Raw genomic sequence first — 16836 nt, forward strand, 5'->3', positions numbered from 1 at the left:
TGAACAAACAAATACATTATTCTTTCTGATTCTTTAAGAGGAAAATTTAAGTAATATAGTTCCTTTAACAGATAAATTCAGTTACTTTTAGTGTTATATATGAATTTAAAGTTTTCAATTTATTTCATTAAAATTTTGTTTATAACTAGATTATATTTGTAAATAAAATATTTTGCAGGTGCTGACCTTAAGGAAAGAGTCAAAATGAATCCTAGTGAAGTTGGTCCTTTTGTCTCAAAAATAAGAGCAGTGATCAATGAAATTGGTAAGTATAATTAAATTCTCCTTTTAGCATGCTGAATGACCTTAAATGCCAGATATAAAAAGTTATACGCTGTCTTTATGTATAAAATTTGGCCCAAACACTTACATAATTAGAAAATCATGACCTAAAGCTGGTTTTTGTAAAATAACATGTAATGTGTTTGACTTGAAAATTTGTGAAGAATGTTTTATAATTAAAGAGGCCGCCTATGTATGATGACATGGCATATGAAGATAATTGTTACAAAACAGAGAGAGTAATTTGGCATTAACCTTTGACTTAAAGTATCTATAATTCTTAAGTAATTTCATATACAAATGTGTTTATAGATTTGGAATTTTTTTGTTTTTTACATAAATAGGATTGTACTATTTCCTTAGAATTACAGACTTTTGTGTAATATTTACATCTCAGTACATATCAATCTACTTTATTACTAGTACTTTTTTTAAAAAATATATTTTATTGATTTTTTACAGAGTGGAAGGGAGAGAGATAGAGAGTTAGAAACATCGATGAGAGAGGAACATCGATCAGCTGCCTCCTGCACATCTCCTACTGGGGATGTGCCCGCAACCCAGGTACATGCCCTTGACCGGAATCGAACCTGGGACCTTTCAGTCCGCAAGCCGACGCTCTATCCACCGAGCCAAACCGGTTTCGGCTATTACTAGTACTTTTTAATATACTGTTGAATAGTAATCCATAGCATAGTCTCATACATATTTTAAAATTATTTCTTTATAAACATTATTCATTAATGAATATTTATGTTTTTTTGTTATTTATAAACAAGCAGTGACTATCTTTGTATCAAGTCTTTCAGAACATTAATATGTGTATTTATAGAATGTATTCCTAAATATAGAATTACAGTCCTATGTATAATGTGTTCATTGTACATCTTAATGAATCCTGCCAGATTATATTTTTAAAAGGTTGCAATCATTTATATTTCCATTAATTATATGACAGTACCTGTTTCCTCATATTCCCGTCAGCATTTAATGTTGCTATTTAAAAAATTTTTCAAGGTTAAAAAACAAACATTAGCAGTTTAATTTGCATTTCCCCAGATGTTGTGTCATGTTTTATCTTAAACTGCCTTTTCACGTCCTTCTTCTCCTTTTTATAGCATTGTATAATAACTATTTATATAGCCTTGGTTCTGTATCTTTTTTCTCTTCCTCAGATTTATTCCAAGTTATTTCATTCCTTTGAATTGGATCTTTCCCTTCCCATTTCTGTTGAAGTCTGGTTATTGTAGGTCTGCAGGAACGTTACTAAATTTTATGTGCTTATCTTAGATGCCAACCTTCTAATTACTTGCACTAGTTATTATTATTTCTCAATTAATTTTCTTGTATTTTCCAGATAAAGGCTTATTATTTATAAATAATGTAATTTTGGTGTTCTTTTGTCAACATTTTGATCTTATATATCTTTCATATACTTTTACATTGTCTAAGGTACTTGGTATAATATTCAGATGTTGAAGTGAGCATGTTTATCCTTATCTTTATTTGACTTTGATGAATACTTTTAATATTTTTCCAACAATTTATCAATTTCTCCTTTTCTTCTATTTAGCTGCCCTGGTCTTATATTACTAGAATAAACCCTACCTGGTCATTGTGGTTAGCAGTATTATGCTAGATCCAGTTTTATATGTGTTGGTATAATCGTAAATGAGATTGACCTTCTGATTTGGTTTCTGTGTTACCTTTTCTGGCTTGGGTCAAGACTATGCACAGCTTTCATGGCAGGAGGTGGTAAGCTTCCCGTCTCTTTCTGTGCTGCACTGGGCATCGTCTGTTAATTGAAGGGTTAGTGGAATGTGACATCTTTTGGAGTTTTGTGTGGTTTTGTTATTCTTGTTTACTTTAAAAATTTATTTTATTTTTTCTATCACCTTTTATCCCCTCTAGGCCCTCTTTCACCTACACCCACCTCTCCCCGCCCCCCCTGCAATTACCACACTAAGTTTTAGAATACATGTGTTTTGATTTATGGAATGGTTGTTGTCACCTTACAGTCTCTTTTCATCCTGTGTTAGTGTCAGCAGAGGCATTTCTCTGCTTCTCTTCCAGCTTCAACCTCACAGTTAAAGCCTTCTGAGGGGGAGTGTGGCCTGGGTTTCCATATTGGTCAGAGAGCTTGGTGTTGGAAGTAACAGTCAAAGCTGTCTGACTTCACACGTGTGCTAGGAGGAGTGGCTAAGACTGGTCTGATTGTAAACAGTACCTTGATGTTTCTTCAAAGACTCTTTCTATTTTATTAATCTGAAACTAGGATTTTTCTGGGGCTTTTTAAACGAAGAACTATTTCTGCAGTGACATTTTCTTTTCTGTGACTATAGATATAGCATTTTTGTTGTGGGTCCTGTCTACCTTTGTTAATTTCATGAGTTCCTCAATATTTTTTGATGATAGTTTTCATTGCAACATTACAACAGACATGAAATGTTTAAGTTGCCTTTGTAGTGGTTTAGTGTGATTTTGAGGGGCAGGTAGAAACTGAGTGTCTCAATCTAATCTGCTCATCTATATAATAAAATCCCAATATGCTAAGTGTCCAACTGTTCGTTCAACTGTTCGACCAGTCGCTATGACGTGCACTGTCCATCGGGGGCAGACGTTCTGACTGGGAGGTTAGCTTGCTGCTGGAGTACGGCTGATCGGGGCTGGAGGAGATGGGCCGGACATGCTCTGGAGCCCTCCTGTGGTCCTTCCCCAGCCAGTCGGCCCTGATTGGCCCTGGGACTGGGTAAGATGGCCCTGATCTGCCCCAGTCGGGCCTGATCGGCCTTGATTGGGACTGGGTGAGATGGGCCAGACACGCCCTGGATGAATCTGTGCACCAGGCTGGTTTCGGCCTGATCCCCACAGGCCACGCTGAGGGACCCCACTGGTACATGAATCTGTGCACCGGGCCTCTAGTTTAATATATGGCACTAGGGCAGGCAGACTTCTAAAAGCAATGGATAGTAAATATATGTGGCTTTGAGGGTCAACCTCCTGTAGTCCCTCCCCCTGGCCAGCTGGCCAACCTCCCGTGGTCCCTCCCCCGTCACACCCCCTAGGCTGGCCCCAATTGGCCCAGCCCAGATAGGGACTGGGCGAGATGGCCCTGATCGGCCCTGATTGCTGGTCAGGCCTAGGGACCCCACCTGTGCATGAATTCATGTACTGGGCCTCTAGTATATATATTATGGTTCAGTATTCATTTGCATTTTGAGACATCCACTGAAAATACTGTGAAAATCTTTAGGCCAATAAATGTGAAATTTCTGTCTCAAGATCACAGTCTGGAATATTCATGTAAATAGTGAAGAAACTGAATCAGTAGTTAAAAGTTCTTTCACAGAGAAAGCACTAGGCCAGTTTTTATACGTTAGGCGATTTACATTTCAGGCATTTTACCTGCCTGTAAGGCTCAGGTCTTCACAGTGTGATGCTAACTCTCCCACAGAGCATTAGAGTGAGAGTTCATTTCTAAGCTTATGATTTCAGACTGTATAACTTTCATACATGAACATGACAAAAACAATTGAAGAAATAAATGAGGAGAGCCAGTCTTGCTTGTGAATATAGATAAAATCCAGTAGGTTTTAAAAAAGACTACATTGGATTTTCCCAGGAATATAAGCGGGAGGGCGAGGTTTCCATTTGAAATATTAAATTTAATTTGTGCTTTTAGCCAATTAAAGTAAAATCATGTTTTTCTCAATAGATTAATAAAAAGAATTTTATAGATGTCCAATCTATTCATAGAAAAAGCTTAAGGCAGACTAGAAATATAGAAGGAAATGTCCTTATCCTGATGAAAGGTATCTATTTCTTAGTAGTAAAATATTAAAATAGTCTCCTAAAGTCAGGAAAAAGACAAGAGTCCCACTAGCTTCACTCTGTTCCACATTGTTCTGAAAGTGCTGTGCTTTGTGGAAAGGCAGGAAATAGGAATAAAGGAATGATGGAAAAAGAAGAAATAAAACACTGTCCTTCACAAGTGGTATGATTGTCTTAAGGGAAAATCTAAGACATAAAAAAGAATTAAATGGAGACACATTGTCTTTTTGACATTTAATTCTTTTTTATGTCTTAAAATAAAATTTCATAATTTTTCCATCTAGCTGGCATATATTTCTAAATCCACTATTGTTCCTACTATAAATAGTACCTTTTTGGTTGATGTCTTTGTCTGTTACTGGTATAAAGAAAGGCAATTGATTATTTTTAAATATGTATCATATTGAGCTATCTTGTGACATTAATTAGGTCTAATAATTTGTTGATCCTCTTAGTTTTCACAAATGATGCAATGTACAGACTCAGTGTAATTGTACTTAAGTTCTCAGCGTTAATTTCGTAAGGAATTTGAGCACGAAGAGGCCCCACACGGCCAAGCATGCCAAAGAAGAAGGAAATGCAGGGCTTGTCTTATCAGCACTCAAGACTTAGTAACTACGGTGGTGTGTTATTGGCTTTTGGGTAGAAATGGTTCTGTAGAGTGGAATGCAAAACAGAACAGAGCCACATGAGTAGAGGGACTGCACAGGAGAGGGGTGCGTTGCGACTCGCTGAGGGGCAGCAAAGACTTGACTGTTTATGAAGTAAAACAAACTTATATCCTTGATGGAGTGAAAAATTTCTTAAACACAAAATACAGCACTTAAAAGGAAAGCGTGAAAATTCTACTAAGTTTAAATTAAGAACAATTTGTTCATTGAAGACACTATCAAGAAAGCAGAAAAGCCACAAACTGGGAAAAAATACTTGAAACTAACAGCTGCCAAAGGATTCATGTACGCTACTGTCATCGTAAGAAACGTCTAGTGTAAACCTGTAGAGAATTTTTATGAGTTATTTGAACCAAATTGACAATTGCCTGGAAGCAAAATCTCAGCAGGTTTGGAAATGCTCTGCAGAATGGCAGCTTTACCACTCATTTTATATTTCAGAATCACAGGGTTACGTGGACTCTGCTGATGATAGCTCAGGGAGCTGGGAGAAAGCCAAGTGGGAACCCTCTGAGACCGCATGAAGAGTGAGCCCGAGAGCAAACACTTGGTTTACATTGGTGGGTCCAGGGTAGCTGACAGTGACCATTTACAGCACCTGGATTTGGAACCTGAGGAACAGGGTGACAATGAGGTTGTCCCATGGTCTCCTGCTGTGGTGGGAGATTGTGCCCTGAGGGGGTGGGAAAGGGGATTACTCTGACATTCCAAAGGTATGTTACGTCATGGTAGATGCAAAAAGAGAACAAAGACTAACCTTTGTCAAGGAAGGTACAGGTCTAGGACAGGACTGCCCTGCATGACTCGCTTTTAGTTAGGAGGTTTTAAGTTCAGACCATCCTAGGTGGTTACTTTAGGTCTGAGTTTGTAAGGCTGCCACACAGGCCTCCCCTGAGCTTGTCAGATATAGCATGTGGTCCCTCTTTCATTCACACTACATTCATACGTGAATCAGTACATACAATCATACATGTAACCTGGAAGTCAATAAAACAACACAAAAGAAAAATATTTTTCATACAAGAGGAAGGGAAATAAGAAACATGTAAAAGATGATCTTTAGTAATAGAAATGCAAATGGAGATCACAGTGGGATGCTGTTTCTCATTTTCAGATTGGCCAAACATTCGTATGCCTGAGTTACCAACAGTTAGTGAGCAAGTGGATCACCAGGAAGTTCATACAATTCTGAGGGGAATATAAATTGGTGTCACTGTTTAGGAAAACAAATGTCTTAACATAGTTGAACATTGTCATTCCATAAGACTAGATCACTCACATTTTTAGCATTTATGGAGAGGGGTGACTTTTAGACTGTTTTTACTAGACTCAGACTAAGAAACATCTACAGTTTGGCCCAATAAACACCCAGAGGTGGGTGGGTATCAAAGATTCATAAAATAATCACCTTTCTTTGTATACTGCATTTTGATACTATCCTATTTTATTCTTTAAAAATTTCTGATTTTGACCTTTGATTGGATCACTTCTTTGAATGGATTGCTACTTGGAGTTTGAAACTACACTATTCTATAGGCATTTTGCACATGTCCTAAGAAAATTTCGACCAGTATATAAAAAAAAGACTTAACAGTAGCAATGTTGTTAATAGTAAAAAGCTCAAAACAACAAAGTGCCAATGACAGGAGAATAGGTAACTTTTGAATATGTTTGTGAAGTTGTTTTGTAAAAAACATTGCAAGTAAATGGATAACTGACACATATAACAACATGGCTAAGTCTTTGAAACATGCTGAATTAAAACTTTTTTTTTTATGAAACTAAAAGCATGAAAAGCAGTATGTAGTTTAGAGATGTGTACATGTATAGTGAAATCACATACACACATTCAGGAAAAAATATACGAATGGTAAACAGACTTCACATTGCTGATTACCTGTGAGTTTGGAAATCAGGTGGAAGAACAGGTGAAAAGCACATGAGTGGATTTTAGTTCTGACTTAGTTCTTAGTTTGGTGATTGTAAGGGAGTTTGTTATGTTGCATTAGACGTATATGCTACATATGTTTTTAAAAATATGTTTTTATTGATTTTAGAGAGTGAGGAAGGAGGAAAGAGAGAAAGAGAGAGAAAGACAGAGGGAGAAACATTGAAGTGAGAAACATCCATCAGTTGCCTCCCAGGAATCAAACCTGCAATCTAGGTATGTGCCCTGACTGGGAATAGTACCTCTACCCTTTTGGTGCATGGGACAATGCTCTAACCAACTGAGCCACCCTGCTGGAGATACACACATACATACATACACACACACACACACACACACACACACACACACACACACACACACTGAGTGGCCAGATTATTATGACCACCCCATCAGTACTTCGTTGGGCTACCTTTTGCCTTCAATACTGTGGCGATTCTTCTTGGCATTGACTCCACGAGATGTTGAAAGGTGATGTGAGGAATCTGACACCATGCTTGATGAATAGCACTGTCCAGTTCTGTGAGATTTGATGGTTGTGGAACCAGCTGCCTGATGGCTCTTTTAACTTCGTCCCACAAACGCTCAATTGGATTGAGATCTGGTGATTGTGGGGGCCACCTAAGCAAGGTAAAGTCTTCCTCATGTTCTTGAAACCACTCTTGCACAATACAAGCACTGTGGCATGGAGCATTGTCTTGTTGGGAGAAGCCATCTCCATTGGGATATGCCATCAACATGATAGGATGAATTTGATCAGCAACGATACTTAGGTATGTTGTGCTATTCAGACGTTGTTCCACATGAATTAAAGGGCCGAAATCATGCCAGGAAAACATGCCCCAAATCATAACACTGCCCCACCAGCTTGAAGGGTTGTACTCATGCATGTGGGGTGCATGCTTTCATGCTGTTTCTGCCAAATTCTCACTCTGCCATCTGCATGATGCAACTGGAAACGTGATTTATCGGACCACATGACTTTTCCAATGCCCGACTGTCCAATCCTTGTGTTCCTGTGCGAATTGGAGATGTTTTATCTTGGTAACTGCAGACAGCAAAGGTGTTCGAACAGGCCTTCGCTTCCATATCCCATACGATGCAGTGTATGGCTAATTTGCCTACAAACATCAGGTGGTCATAATAATCTGGCCACTCAGTGTGTGTGTGTATATGTATATGTGTGTGTGTGTATGTTGAGAGAAAGAGAAAGGGAGAGATAGAAACATCCATGATGAGAAAGAATCATTGATTGACTGCCTCCTGCATGACCCCCACTGGGAATTGAGCCCGCAACCCGGGCAGGTGCCCTGGTTTTCATAGGTTGATGCTTAACCACTGAGCCATTCCACCTGGGGTACATATATTCTTAATATTTGCCAAGTTAAGTTAGCTTTTTAAAAATAAAATATTTTTATTGATTTCAGAGAGGAAGGGAGAGGGAGAGGGAGAGAGAGTTAGAAACATTGATGATGAGAGAGAATCATTGGTCAGCTGCTTCCTGCGCCATTCCTCCCTCCCCCACCCCGAGATTGAGCCCGCAACACAGGCATGTGCCCTTGACTGGAATCAAGTCTGGGATCCTTTAGTCCACAGGGTGATGCTCTATCTACTGAGCCAAACCAGCTAGGGCTAAGTTAGCTTTTAAAAGATTCATGTATCTGTGTTCTGCAAACATTTCTTATGTTATCTCTTAAAAATTTTTTCTCTTATATTCTTTTTTCTTATTTTTAAGAGAAGCCAAATTCTAGATTTTTAGAAAATATCTTCCAATTTTAAGGTTTTTTTCAAGGTAGAGAAAAAAGCCCTTTGAATGTCCAACAAAAATTGGTTTATAGACCAGATTCTGTACACAGTCCGCCTCCCAGTTCGTTTGCGTTTTCCACGGGAGGAAACGGGTTTCTTGTGGATGTTAATGGGGCTCATGGAGGAGGTTTCATATGCAGGAGGGCTGGCACCTGTCCCTACGAACCCAAGTTGATGGTCACACTCTCGGGAATTTTGTGAGCTGGTTGTCAAAACTACAAACACCTTGAAATTGGCCATGGTAGCATTATCAGTAGAGGAACAAATCAGAGTGTATCCTGCCTGTTTGAAGCCACATTTTGCTCTTGCCCATTACATTTTCATTTTCCACAACTGGAGGGTCTTCCTCTGGGGTCTGAAGAGCAAATGGGCTTTTCTTTCTGACTGGTGTGCTCACTGCTGCTTGTTTCTAATGAAAGAGAGAGCCTTACAGGCACTGGGCTCCCTTGAAAGCTGAAGATCTCTGTTTTCATAAAAAGATCTCTATTTTGTTCAGAGTCACTACATTCCTTCTTTACTGTTCCTGGCTTCTTAGAAAGCTGCTTCTTAAAACTTAACCCCAAAATCCTAGAACCAAATTTAGTTTTTGGTTCTTTTTTTTAAAAAACAAAATGTCGCCCTAGCTGGTTTGGCTCAGTGGATAGAGCGTTGGCCTGCGGACTGAAGGGTCCTAGGTTCGATTTTGGCCAGTAGGGGGCTTGCAGAAGGCAGCCAATCAATGATTCTCTCTCATCATTGATGTTTCTGTCTCTCCCTTCCCCTTCCTCTCTGAAATCAATAAAAATATATTTAAAAAGTGTCATATGGTTCTTTTTGAGATATTTTCTTCTAAAGAAATGGTGGATTCTCAGATTGTAAAAGGTTAATCATTGTTACAGTCTCCTCCCCTTTCAATATGGAATGTCTAGGTTGAAAGCAATACGATTATTTACATTTCTTAGGCAAGTCAGCTCTGGTGCACAGATGTGAAATGATCTTGCTCTGATAACAGCTGATGTTCCTTAACTGCCCAGCCCTCCTCCAGCGGCTGAAGAGCACACCTGCCTTCAGAGTTTAACTTCAGGGGTGGGCACATCACTGTTGAGAACACCATTGTCCCTGTAGAATGTAGACTACGGGCAGCAGAGGTGTTAGTTACCTGCTGATGGCCAGTCTTGTCTATGAAGAGCTCGAAAACATTCTTAGACTTCTCCCATAAGCACCACCGTGGGCGGGGCGGGGCGGTGGGTGGAAATAGGGGGCAGGCCAATTGTCTCAAGTGGAGGCCTCAAAGAGTTGCTACCTAACCCCAGAGGAATATTTAAAATAGGCTTTCACCTGAATTTTAAACTGGAATCTAGTGTGATGTGGATGATATTTTTGTAGTGGTCTTCCACAGTAATTCTTTAAAAAGCCAGGCATTTCCAGCTGCCTTTTCTATTTTTTTTCTGATGAAATAAAATTGCAAAAGCTTTAATTTAGCTATGTAAATGCAGATCTGTATTTGCATTGAAATACAAGTAATTATGTTAAAAGAGAGATTACAGAATTCATCTATTTAACAAACATCTTTTTTTCTTAAGATTTTGTTATCCTACTTTTTATCAAAGAAGATAATTTCATTTTGGAAGTTTTGAAATTCTCCTGTTAGCTTTCCTTCATGTGATGGAAAATGCAGTACTCAGGCGCACTTTCCCATCAGAAGAAGCTGTCTCTCTGGTCCAATACCGAGAAAGTGTTCTGTCCAGCAGAATGAAAGTCTGTGTAACCCTGCGGGCAAGCCTCTCCTCAGCGCTTCTCGGTCCTTGTGCTTTTGTCGGCTTCCTTCCCAGGGGTAGGACTGATAAAGCTCACAGCAACACAACTCACAAGAAGAAAAGAAAGTCCCGCCCAGTGTGGGAGCAGCCAGCTCCTGTCCCTCCTGCAGAGGTTCGCCACTGGACTGCACTCCTTTCCTGCCCGCCCAGCTGACGGCTCTTTAATGTTTGGTAACCATGTGATCTTTCCATCTGTCATCTTTATCTCAAGCTGGAAGTTACATGATATTTCACAGTATAAAGTTGTTTTTATGTCAGAACATTGGCTCAGTGTAATATTTTTTAAAAGACATTGCCATAGGATACTCATTTTGTTGTCGTAAAGTTACACTTTATATATTACCAAAATATGTGCATTTCTGTGAATCGTTTTGATAGATGTTTACTGAAAATGTCTTGATTTGGAAGTCGCAGAAGATGTGGATTCTAGTCTTCTCACTACCATCTGGTAGTTCTGTCTCCCTGTCGTGAGGATAGTGTTTCCCCACCCGGCCCTCGTTTCTAGCTGAGTAATGGCACATGGCAGGCCCTGACTGCGTCCTCTCCTTAGGGAGGCTTTTAACCACTTGCTGGGTCCTTGGCTGGGGAAGAAAATGGCTGTTAGTTACAAGCTGGCTGCACAGTGCCCGCCCTGCTTGGCCTTGTTTTAACTTCCCTGTCTCAGTTTCCCTATTCCTCCTGCCCTGGAGCTTTCCTAGCTTTTCACTGTCCTGTAACATTTGGAATGTAGGCAAGGAGTCCAGGCTCGAGCTGGACATTTGGGAGTCACCGGAATGCTGATGCGTGGGAGCCTGGGCACACAGAGGAAAGCAGCCTGGCCCTGGGCATCAGCCCTTCAAGGCTGGGGTCAGGCTGAGCAAGATCAGCCAGGCGGGGCGGCCGGGAGAAAACAGTTCTGAAAGCCCAGTGAGGAGAGGCTCCTACGGCAGGAGGGTCTGACCTGACTGCAGGCAGGCCACGCAGATGGACCTTCCCGAGCGGACACGGCTTTGCAGCCTGGCCGTTGCTGGAGGCGTGCTGCGCTGGCAGGCAGGAGGCAGCTCCTTTCCTGGCAAGTTTGGGAAGCACCCTAGTCTGACTGTTAGGCTTTTTGGTTTAGATTCATATAGAAAAAACTAATTATCTGAAATGTACCCTGGCTATGGATAAATATAATTTCTTATAAGTAAGCTATAAATTAGGGTATTTGAGAAGTTTCCCCTCAAAAATAGGTGTAGAATATAGCTTTCTATGAAGTATAACATCTGGTTTATCAAAGCTTAGTTGTAGTCTCTGATATAAGATTCAGAATTTTTGAATATGAAGAAGATGAATAATTTTTACTAAATTTAAAGTGTTGTATTTGTCACTTCATGCATTTAGTAATTATATACTTGTTAAATTCATGAAATGCTAATCTAAGAAGCGTGCTTGTAGAAGTAAACTCTTTCTAGTATCCCATTTCAGCACTTGGACATTCTTGAGTAATGAGTACAAAAGGGCTTGCACGAATGAATACAAAAGATCTTTCTCTTTGATCAAGTTTTCCAATTGATTTAGAGCAGTGGTTCTCAACCTTTTTAATGCTGCGACCCTTTAATACAGTTGGTGGTGACCCCCAACCATAAAATTATTTTCGTTGCTACTTCATAACTGTAATTATGTTACTGTTATGAATCATAATATAAATATCTGATGTGCTATCTGTGTTTTCCGATGGTCGTGACCCACCGGTTGAGAACCGCTGATTTAGAGGCATCTCATACTTATTCACAAAAAATTCAGAGCTGATTGATTTTGGAGTTTAATAGGTTATCACCATTATATAACTCAAAGCTTTTTCAGATATTTTATGTTTGTTTTACTTTATCTGAAATAAAGCTTATTCTGAAAAGACTTAATGAGTATCACAATGACTATCATAATACAATTTGAGAGTTATGCACTTGTTTGAAGTCCAAGGAGATTTTTAAAAACCTATATTTTTATTGATTTCAGAGAGGAAGGGAGAGGGAGAGAGAGAGAAATATCAATGATGGGAGAGAATCATTGATTGGCTGCCTCCTGCACGTCCCCCACTGGGGATCGAGCCTGCGACCTGGGCATGTGCCCTTGACTAGAATTGAACCTGGGACCCTTCAGTCTGCAGGCCAACATTTTATCCACTGAGCCAAACTGGTATGGCAGGAGTTTTTTTTTTTTAAGATTTTTTAATTGATTTTTTTGAGAGAGGAAGGTAGAGAGGGAGGGAGAAACATCAATGTGAGAGTGAAAGATCGCTGCCCCCTGCACACACCCTACCTGGAATCAAGCCCAAAAGACTGGTATGTGCCGGGATCCGGAATTGAACCAGTGACCTCTCAGTGCACAGGAGGATGCCCAGATAACTGAGCCACACCGGCCAAGGCTCAAGGAGATTTTTAAAATAAGTAATTAATTTAGTTATAGTGGATTCAATTCAGCGTATATTTTATGTAATAACTCGGAATTTGAAGTGCTGAATTACGGTATGTGAAAGATAGATGGGCGAAACACTCCAGTTGTCTTTATTATATAAGTAGTAACTACTAGATCTTAATTTTAGTTTTCTTTGTCCTCTTGCCAAGAATGATGGAAGACTGACACAAATATCTTTTCCTTGAGTTCACATTCCACCTGTGGAATCATGATATAGAATAGGGTTATACTTCACTGTTTGCAACTATGGTCTCCTTTCCTTTTTGGAATTTTATTTCCTTTGCTGACTTTCATTGTGTTAATCCCATTATGCCTTTGGACAGTTTTGTGAAAATTATACTGTTTTGGGAAACATAGAAGGACTAATGGGCTTGAGTCAACCTCTGTCATTCTAAAATATTACTCTGGAATATTCTAGAATTTGAAAAGACTAAGAAAGAAAATCACTTGAATTCTTTTTTGTCTTTTTTATGTTTGTTAGCTTTTAATTCCACAAGGTATATCTGAATATGTATTTAATGTAAAAATGTAAAACTTTTCCTACACTTGCTTCCTTTCCACAGAAATAATTATTGGTAATACACTCATTTAATACGTGTATTAGTAGGCCTTCTCTTGGCTTTTACATGAACATATGTTTATTTGTACACAAACATATTTATGAGAATTACCACATAAATAAGTTTTCTATTTTTTTCATTGTGGGAAATTTGTAATTTTCTACAAATGCATCCATGTCATCCAGATTTTCAAATGTATTGATATAAAGTCATTCACAATATTCTCTTATTGGTTCACCGTCTGAAACATCAACAGTGATGTCTCTTTTCATTCCTGATATTGGTTGTAAGTGTCCTCTTTTTCTCTCTCTCTCTTTGATCAGGTCTTCCAAGGCTTATCAGTGTTATTACACATTTCAAAAACATTTCTTGGGCTTTGTTAACCCTCTCTGGTATTAATGTTTTATTAATTCCTATCCTGGTTTTTATTAATTTCTTTTTTCTTCAGGTGTATTTTGCTGCTTTATTTTAAAATCATTTTGATGAATTGTGGTTTCATTTATTTTCTGCCAATTAGACTTATATGACCTTCTTACTGTGTCCTTTATATCTTTATATCTTTTTTTTTTTCTGTGGTTTCCCTCTGCCTCTCTGTACCTCTCGTAAGCCATCTACCAGCTCACTAATTTTCTTATAAACCACACCTATATCTTTCTTTTCACAAACATTGAGTTTTTATTTAATTTAAAAATATTTTTGGTTCTTTAAAAAACCAATTGTCACTTTTTATGGTTTATAGTTTCCTGCTTGGCTTTCATGTCTTTGAGAGTCAGTTTTTGATGGTAATGGATCTCAATTTTGTATGGATCTTTTTCTTAATGATTTTCTTTTTTTTACTGGTTTGTACTATACCTTGTTTCTTTGGTTATCCTTTGGCTGTGTGTGATAAACATTGTATTTGCAAAAATTATTTCTGGTAATAATTTTTTTTTTAAAATTAAATCTTTATTGTTCAGATTATTACATTTGTTCCTCTTTTTTTCCCCCCCATAACTCCCCTCCTCCCAGTTCCCGCCCCACCCTCCGCCCTCACTCCCCACCCACTGTCCTCATCCATAGGTGCACGATTTTTGTCCAGTCTCTTCCCACATCTCCCACACCCCTTTCCCCCCCAAGAATAGTCAGTCCATTCCCTTTCTATGTCCCTGATTCTATTATAATCACCAGTTCATTCTGTTCATCAGATTATTTATTCACTTGATTCTTAGATTCACTTGTTGATAGATGCATATTTGTTGTTCATAATTTGTATCTTTACCTTTTTCTTCCTCTTCCTCTTCTTAAAGGATACCTTTCAGCATTTCATATAATCCTGGTTTGGTGGTGATGAACTCCTTTAGCTTTTCCTTATCTGTGAAGCTCTTTATCTGACCTTCAGTTCTGAATGATAGCTTTGCTGGATAAAGTAATCTTGGTTGTAGGTTCTTGGTATTCATCACTTTGAATATTTCTTGCCACTCCCTTCTGGCCTGCAAAGTTTCTGTTGAGAAATCAGCTGACAGTCGTATGGGTATTCCCTTGTAGGTAACTGAGTTTCTTTCTCTTGCTGTTTTTAAGATTCTCTCTTTATCTTTTGCTCTTGGCATTTTAATGATGATGTGTCTTGGTGTGGTCCTCTTTGGATTCCTTTTGTTTGGGGTTCTCCGTGCTTCTTGGACCTGTAAGTCCATTTCTTTCACCAGGTGGGGGAAGTTTTCTGTCATTATTTCTTCAAATAGGTTTTCAATATCTTGCTCTCTCTCATCTTCTGGCACCCCTATAATTCTGATGTTGGTACGCTTGAAGCTGTCCCAGAGGCTCCTTACACTATCCTCGCATTTTTGGATTCTTTTTTCATTTTGCTTTTCCGGTTGGATGTTTTTTGCTTCCTCGCATTTCAAATCATTGACTTGATTCTTGCGCTCCTCTGGTCTGCTGTCGGGCGTCTGTATACTATTCGTTATTTCAGTCCGTGTATGCTTAATTTCTAGTTGGTTCCCCAATATAAGATCGAGGGTCTTATTAGTTTTCGTGTAGATCTCATTAAGTTTATCGGCAGCTTCTAAACAGTTCTTGAGAGACCTTAAAAGTGTGGTTCTGAACTCTATATCTTCCATTGACAATTTTGTCCTGTTTCTTTGTCTCCACATTTTGTTATGCTTCCTTGGTGCACCCCCTAGTGGTCTTTGTTCGCAGTCTTGTAGTTAAACCTTGATTGTTGTAGCTAATCCCAGGGAGGGTTTGACCTCCAGGCCAAGTGGCTATGAGAATCAGCTGTGTCAGCAGTGAGAGAACTTCTGTCCTCTAGGGAGGTGCTAATCTAGCCTTTGCCTGAGGCTATCCGGCAAATGGCTCTGTGCAGGGCTTGGGCGGGGCGGGTCGCACAGGATCAACAGGGTGGGCGGGAGAGAGCAGTTATGGCGGCTCTCAGTCCTGTCCCCAGGGGCTCTGCCTCTCTGAGTCCCAGCACCCGCTGCAAAGCTCGGAGAGAAAGCTGCACTCGCTCTGACCGAAGCCAGACAGTCCCGCTTCTCCCGTTTGAGTCTGGGTCCCTAAAGACTCGCCCGGATCTGGAGCTCAGAGTCTGCGACTCCCTCCCGATTGAAAACGCCAACCTCGCCCTCCGCCACCAGCCCGCTCCGCGCACTCCGCACCTCAGAATTTGACTTCAGCACTGCGCCTCCTCTGAGTGTCCGTGTGCGTTTCTCTTTCCTCCTAGTTGTAGGACTTCCACTCAGCCAGCGTTCCTGTGGTTCTGGGTGATGTCCCTTCCGTTTTTTGGTTTCACTTTTGAAGTAGTTGTTCAAAGCAGCAAACTCCGGCGTTAACCTATGCCGCCATCTTGGTTCTCTCTCTCTGGTAATCATTTGGAGCATAGTTTTCTGCAATGTGGATTTTTTACCCCTCCATTTAAAAGATGATTTCCTAATATTACTTTCATGGACATATCATAATGTATGTAATAGCCCTTTATTAATGGACATGTAGGTAGTTTTAGTTTTACTGTTATAAACAATGATGTAGAAAATACCATTGTGCGTGTTATTAGGGTAGCTGAGGGAACCTTCTCAAATAGGAATTCCTCTCTTCGAGGTTCGGAACAAATGGAAAATAAAATAAAATGTAGGAAAAAAGTAAAATACTATCCTTATCCCTGATGTTTGCTAAGTTGAAGGTTGTGGTTTCAGATGTGTTGAGGAGGAGATTTCCTCACTGGGATCTCCAGCATCAGGCCCACTGGCCCAGCCCAGCTGTGCTGGGTTGTGCCGGCCACGCCCTCAGCGGTTGGCCTGAGCCGGCTTCATACTCACAACGCACTGCTCACCTGGACATGGAGGAGAACCTGAGTTCCTGGAGGGCAGGCCTACCTACAAAAGAAGAAAGGAGGAGTGGATAGCAGAGCCAAGAACAAGCCTCTGTATTCATTTTTATTTTTAGTAATTAAATTAAAAATTTCCATCACCATTTACCTCCTCTATGCCCTCTTCCACCTCTACCCCATCACCACACCGTTGTCCATGTCCACG

General features: G+C 39.7%; 1 protein-coding gene across 6 annotated transcripts in view; it reads left to right on the forward strand.

The window, feature by feature from the left end:
- AUH (AU RNA binding methylglutaconyl-CoA hydratase) overlaps nt 1–16836 on the forward strand; it is a 181138-nt gene that overhangs the window by 34668 nt on the left and 129634 nt on the right. For all 6 annotated transcript variants that reach the window (XR_009447564.1, XM_059656337.1, XM_059656335.1 and 3 more), the window contains one exon: nt 179–265. Coding sequence is in view for 5 of the 6 variants with exons in the window: in XM_059656337.1 (XP_059512320.1) it covers nt 179–265 (87 nt within the window). In the remaining variant the exon portion in view is untranslated. The remainder of the gene's footprint in view (nt 1–178; nt 266–16836) is intronic.

This window comes from Myotis daubentonii, chromosome 11, assembly GCF_963259705.1.
Source record: "Myotis daubentonii chromosome 11, mMyoDau2.1, whole genome shotgun sequence".
NCBI lineage: Eukaryota > Metazoa > Chordata > Mammalia > Chiroptera > Vespertilionidae > Myotis > Myotis daubentonii.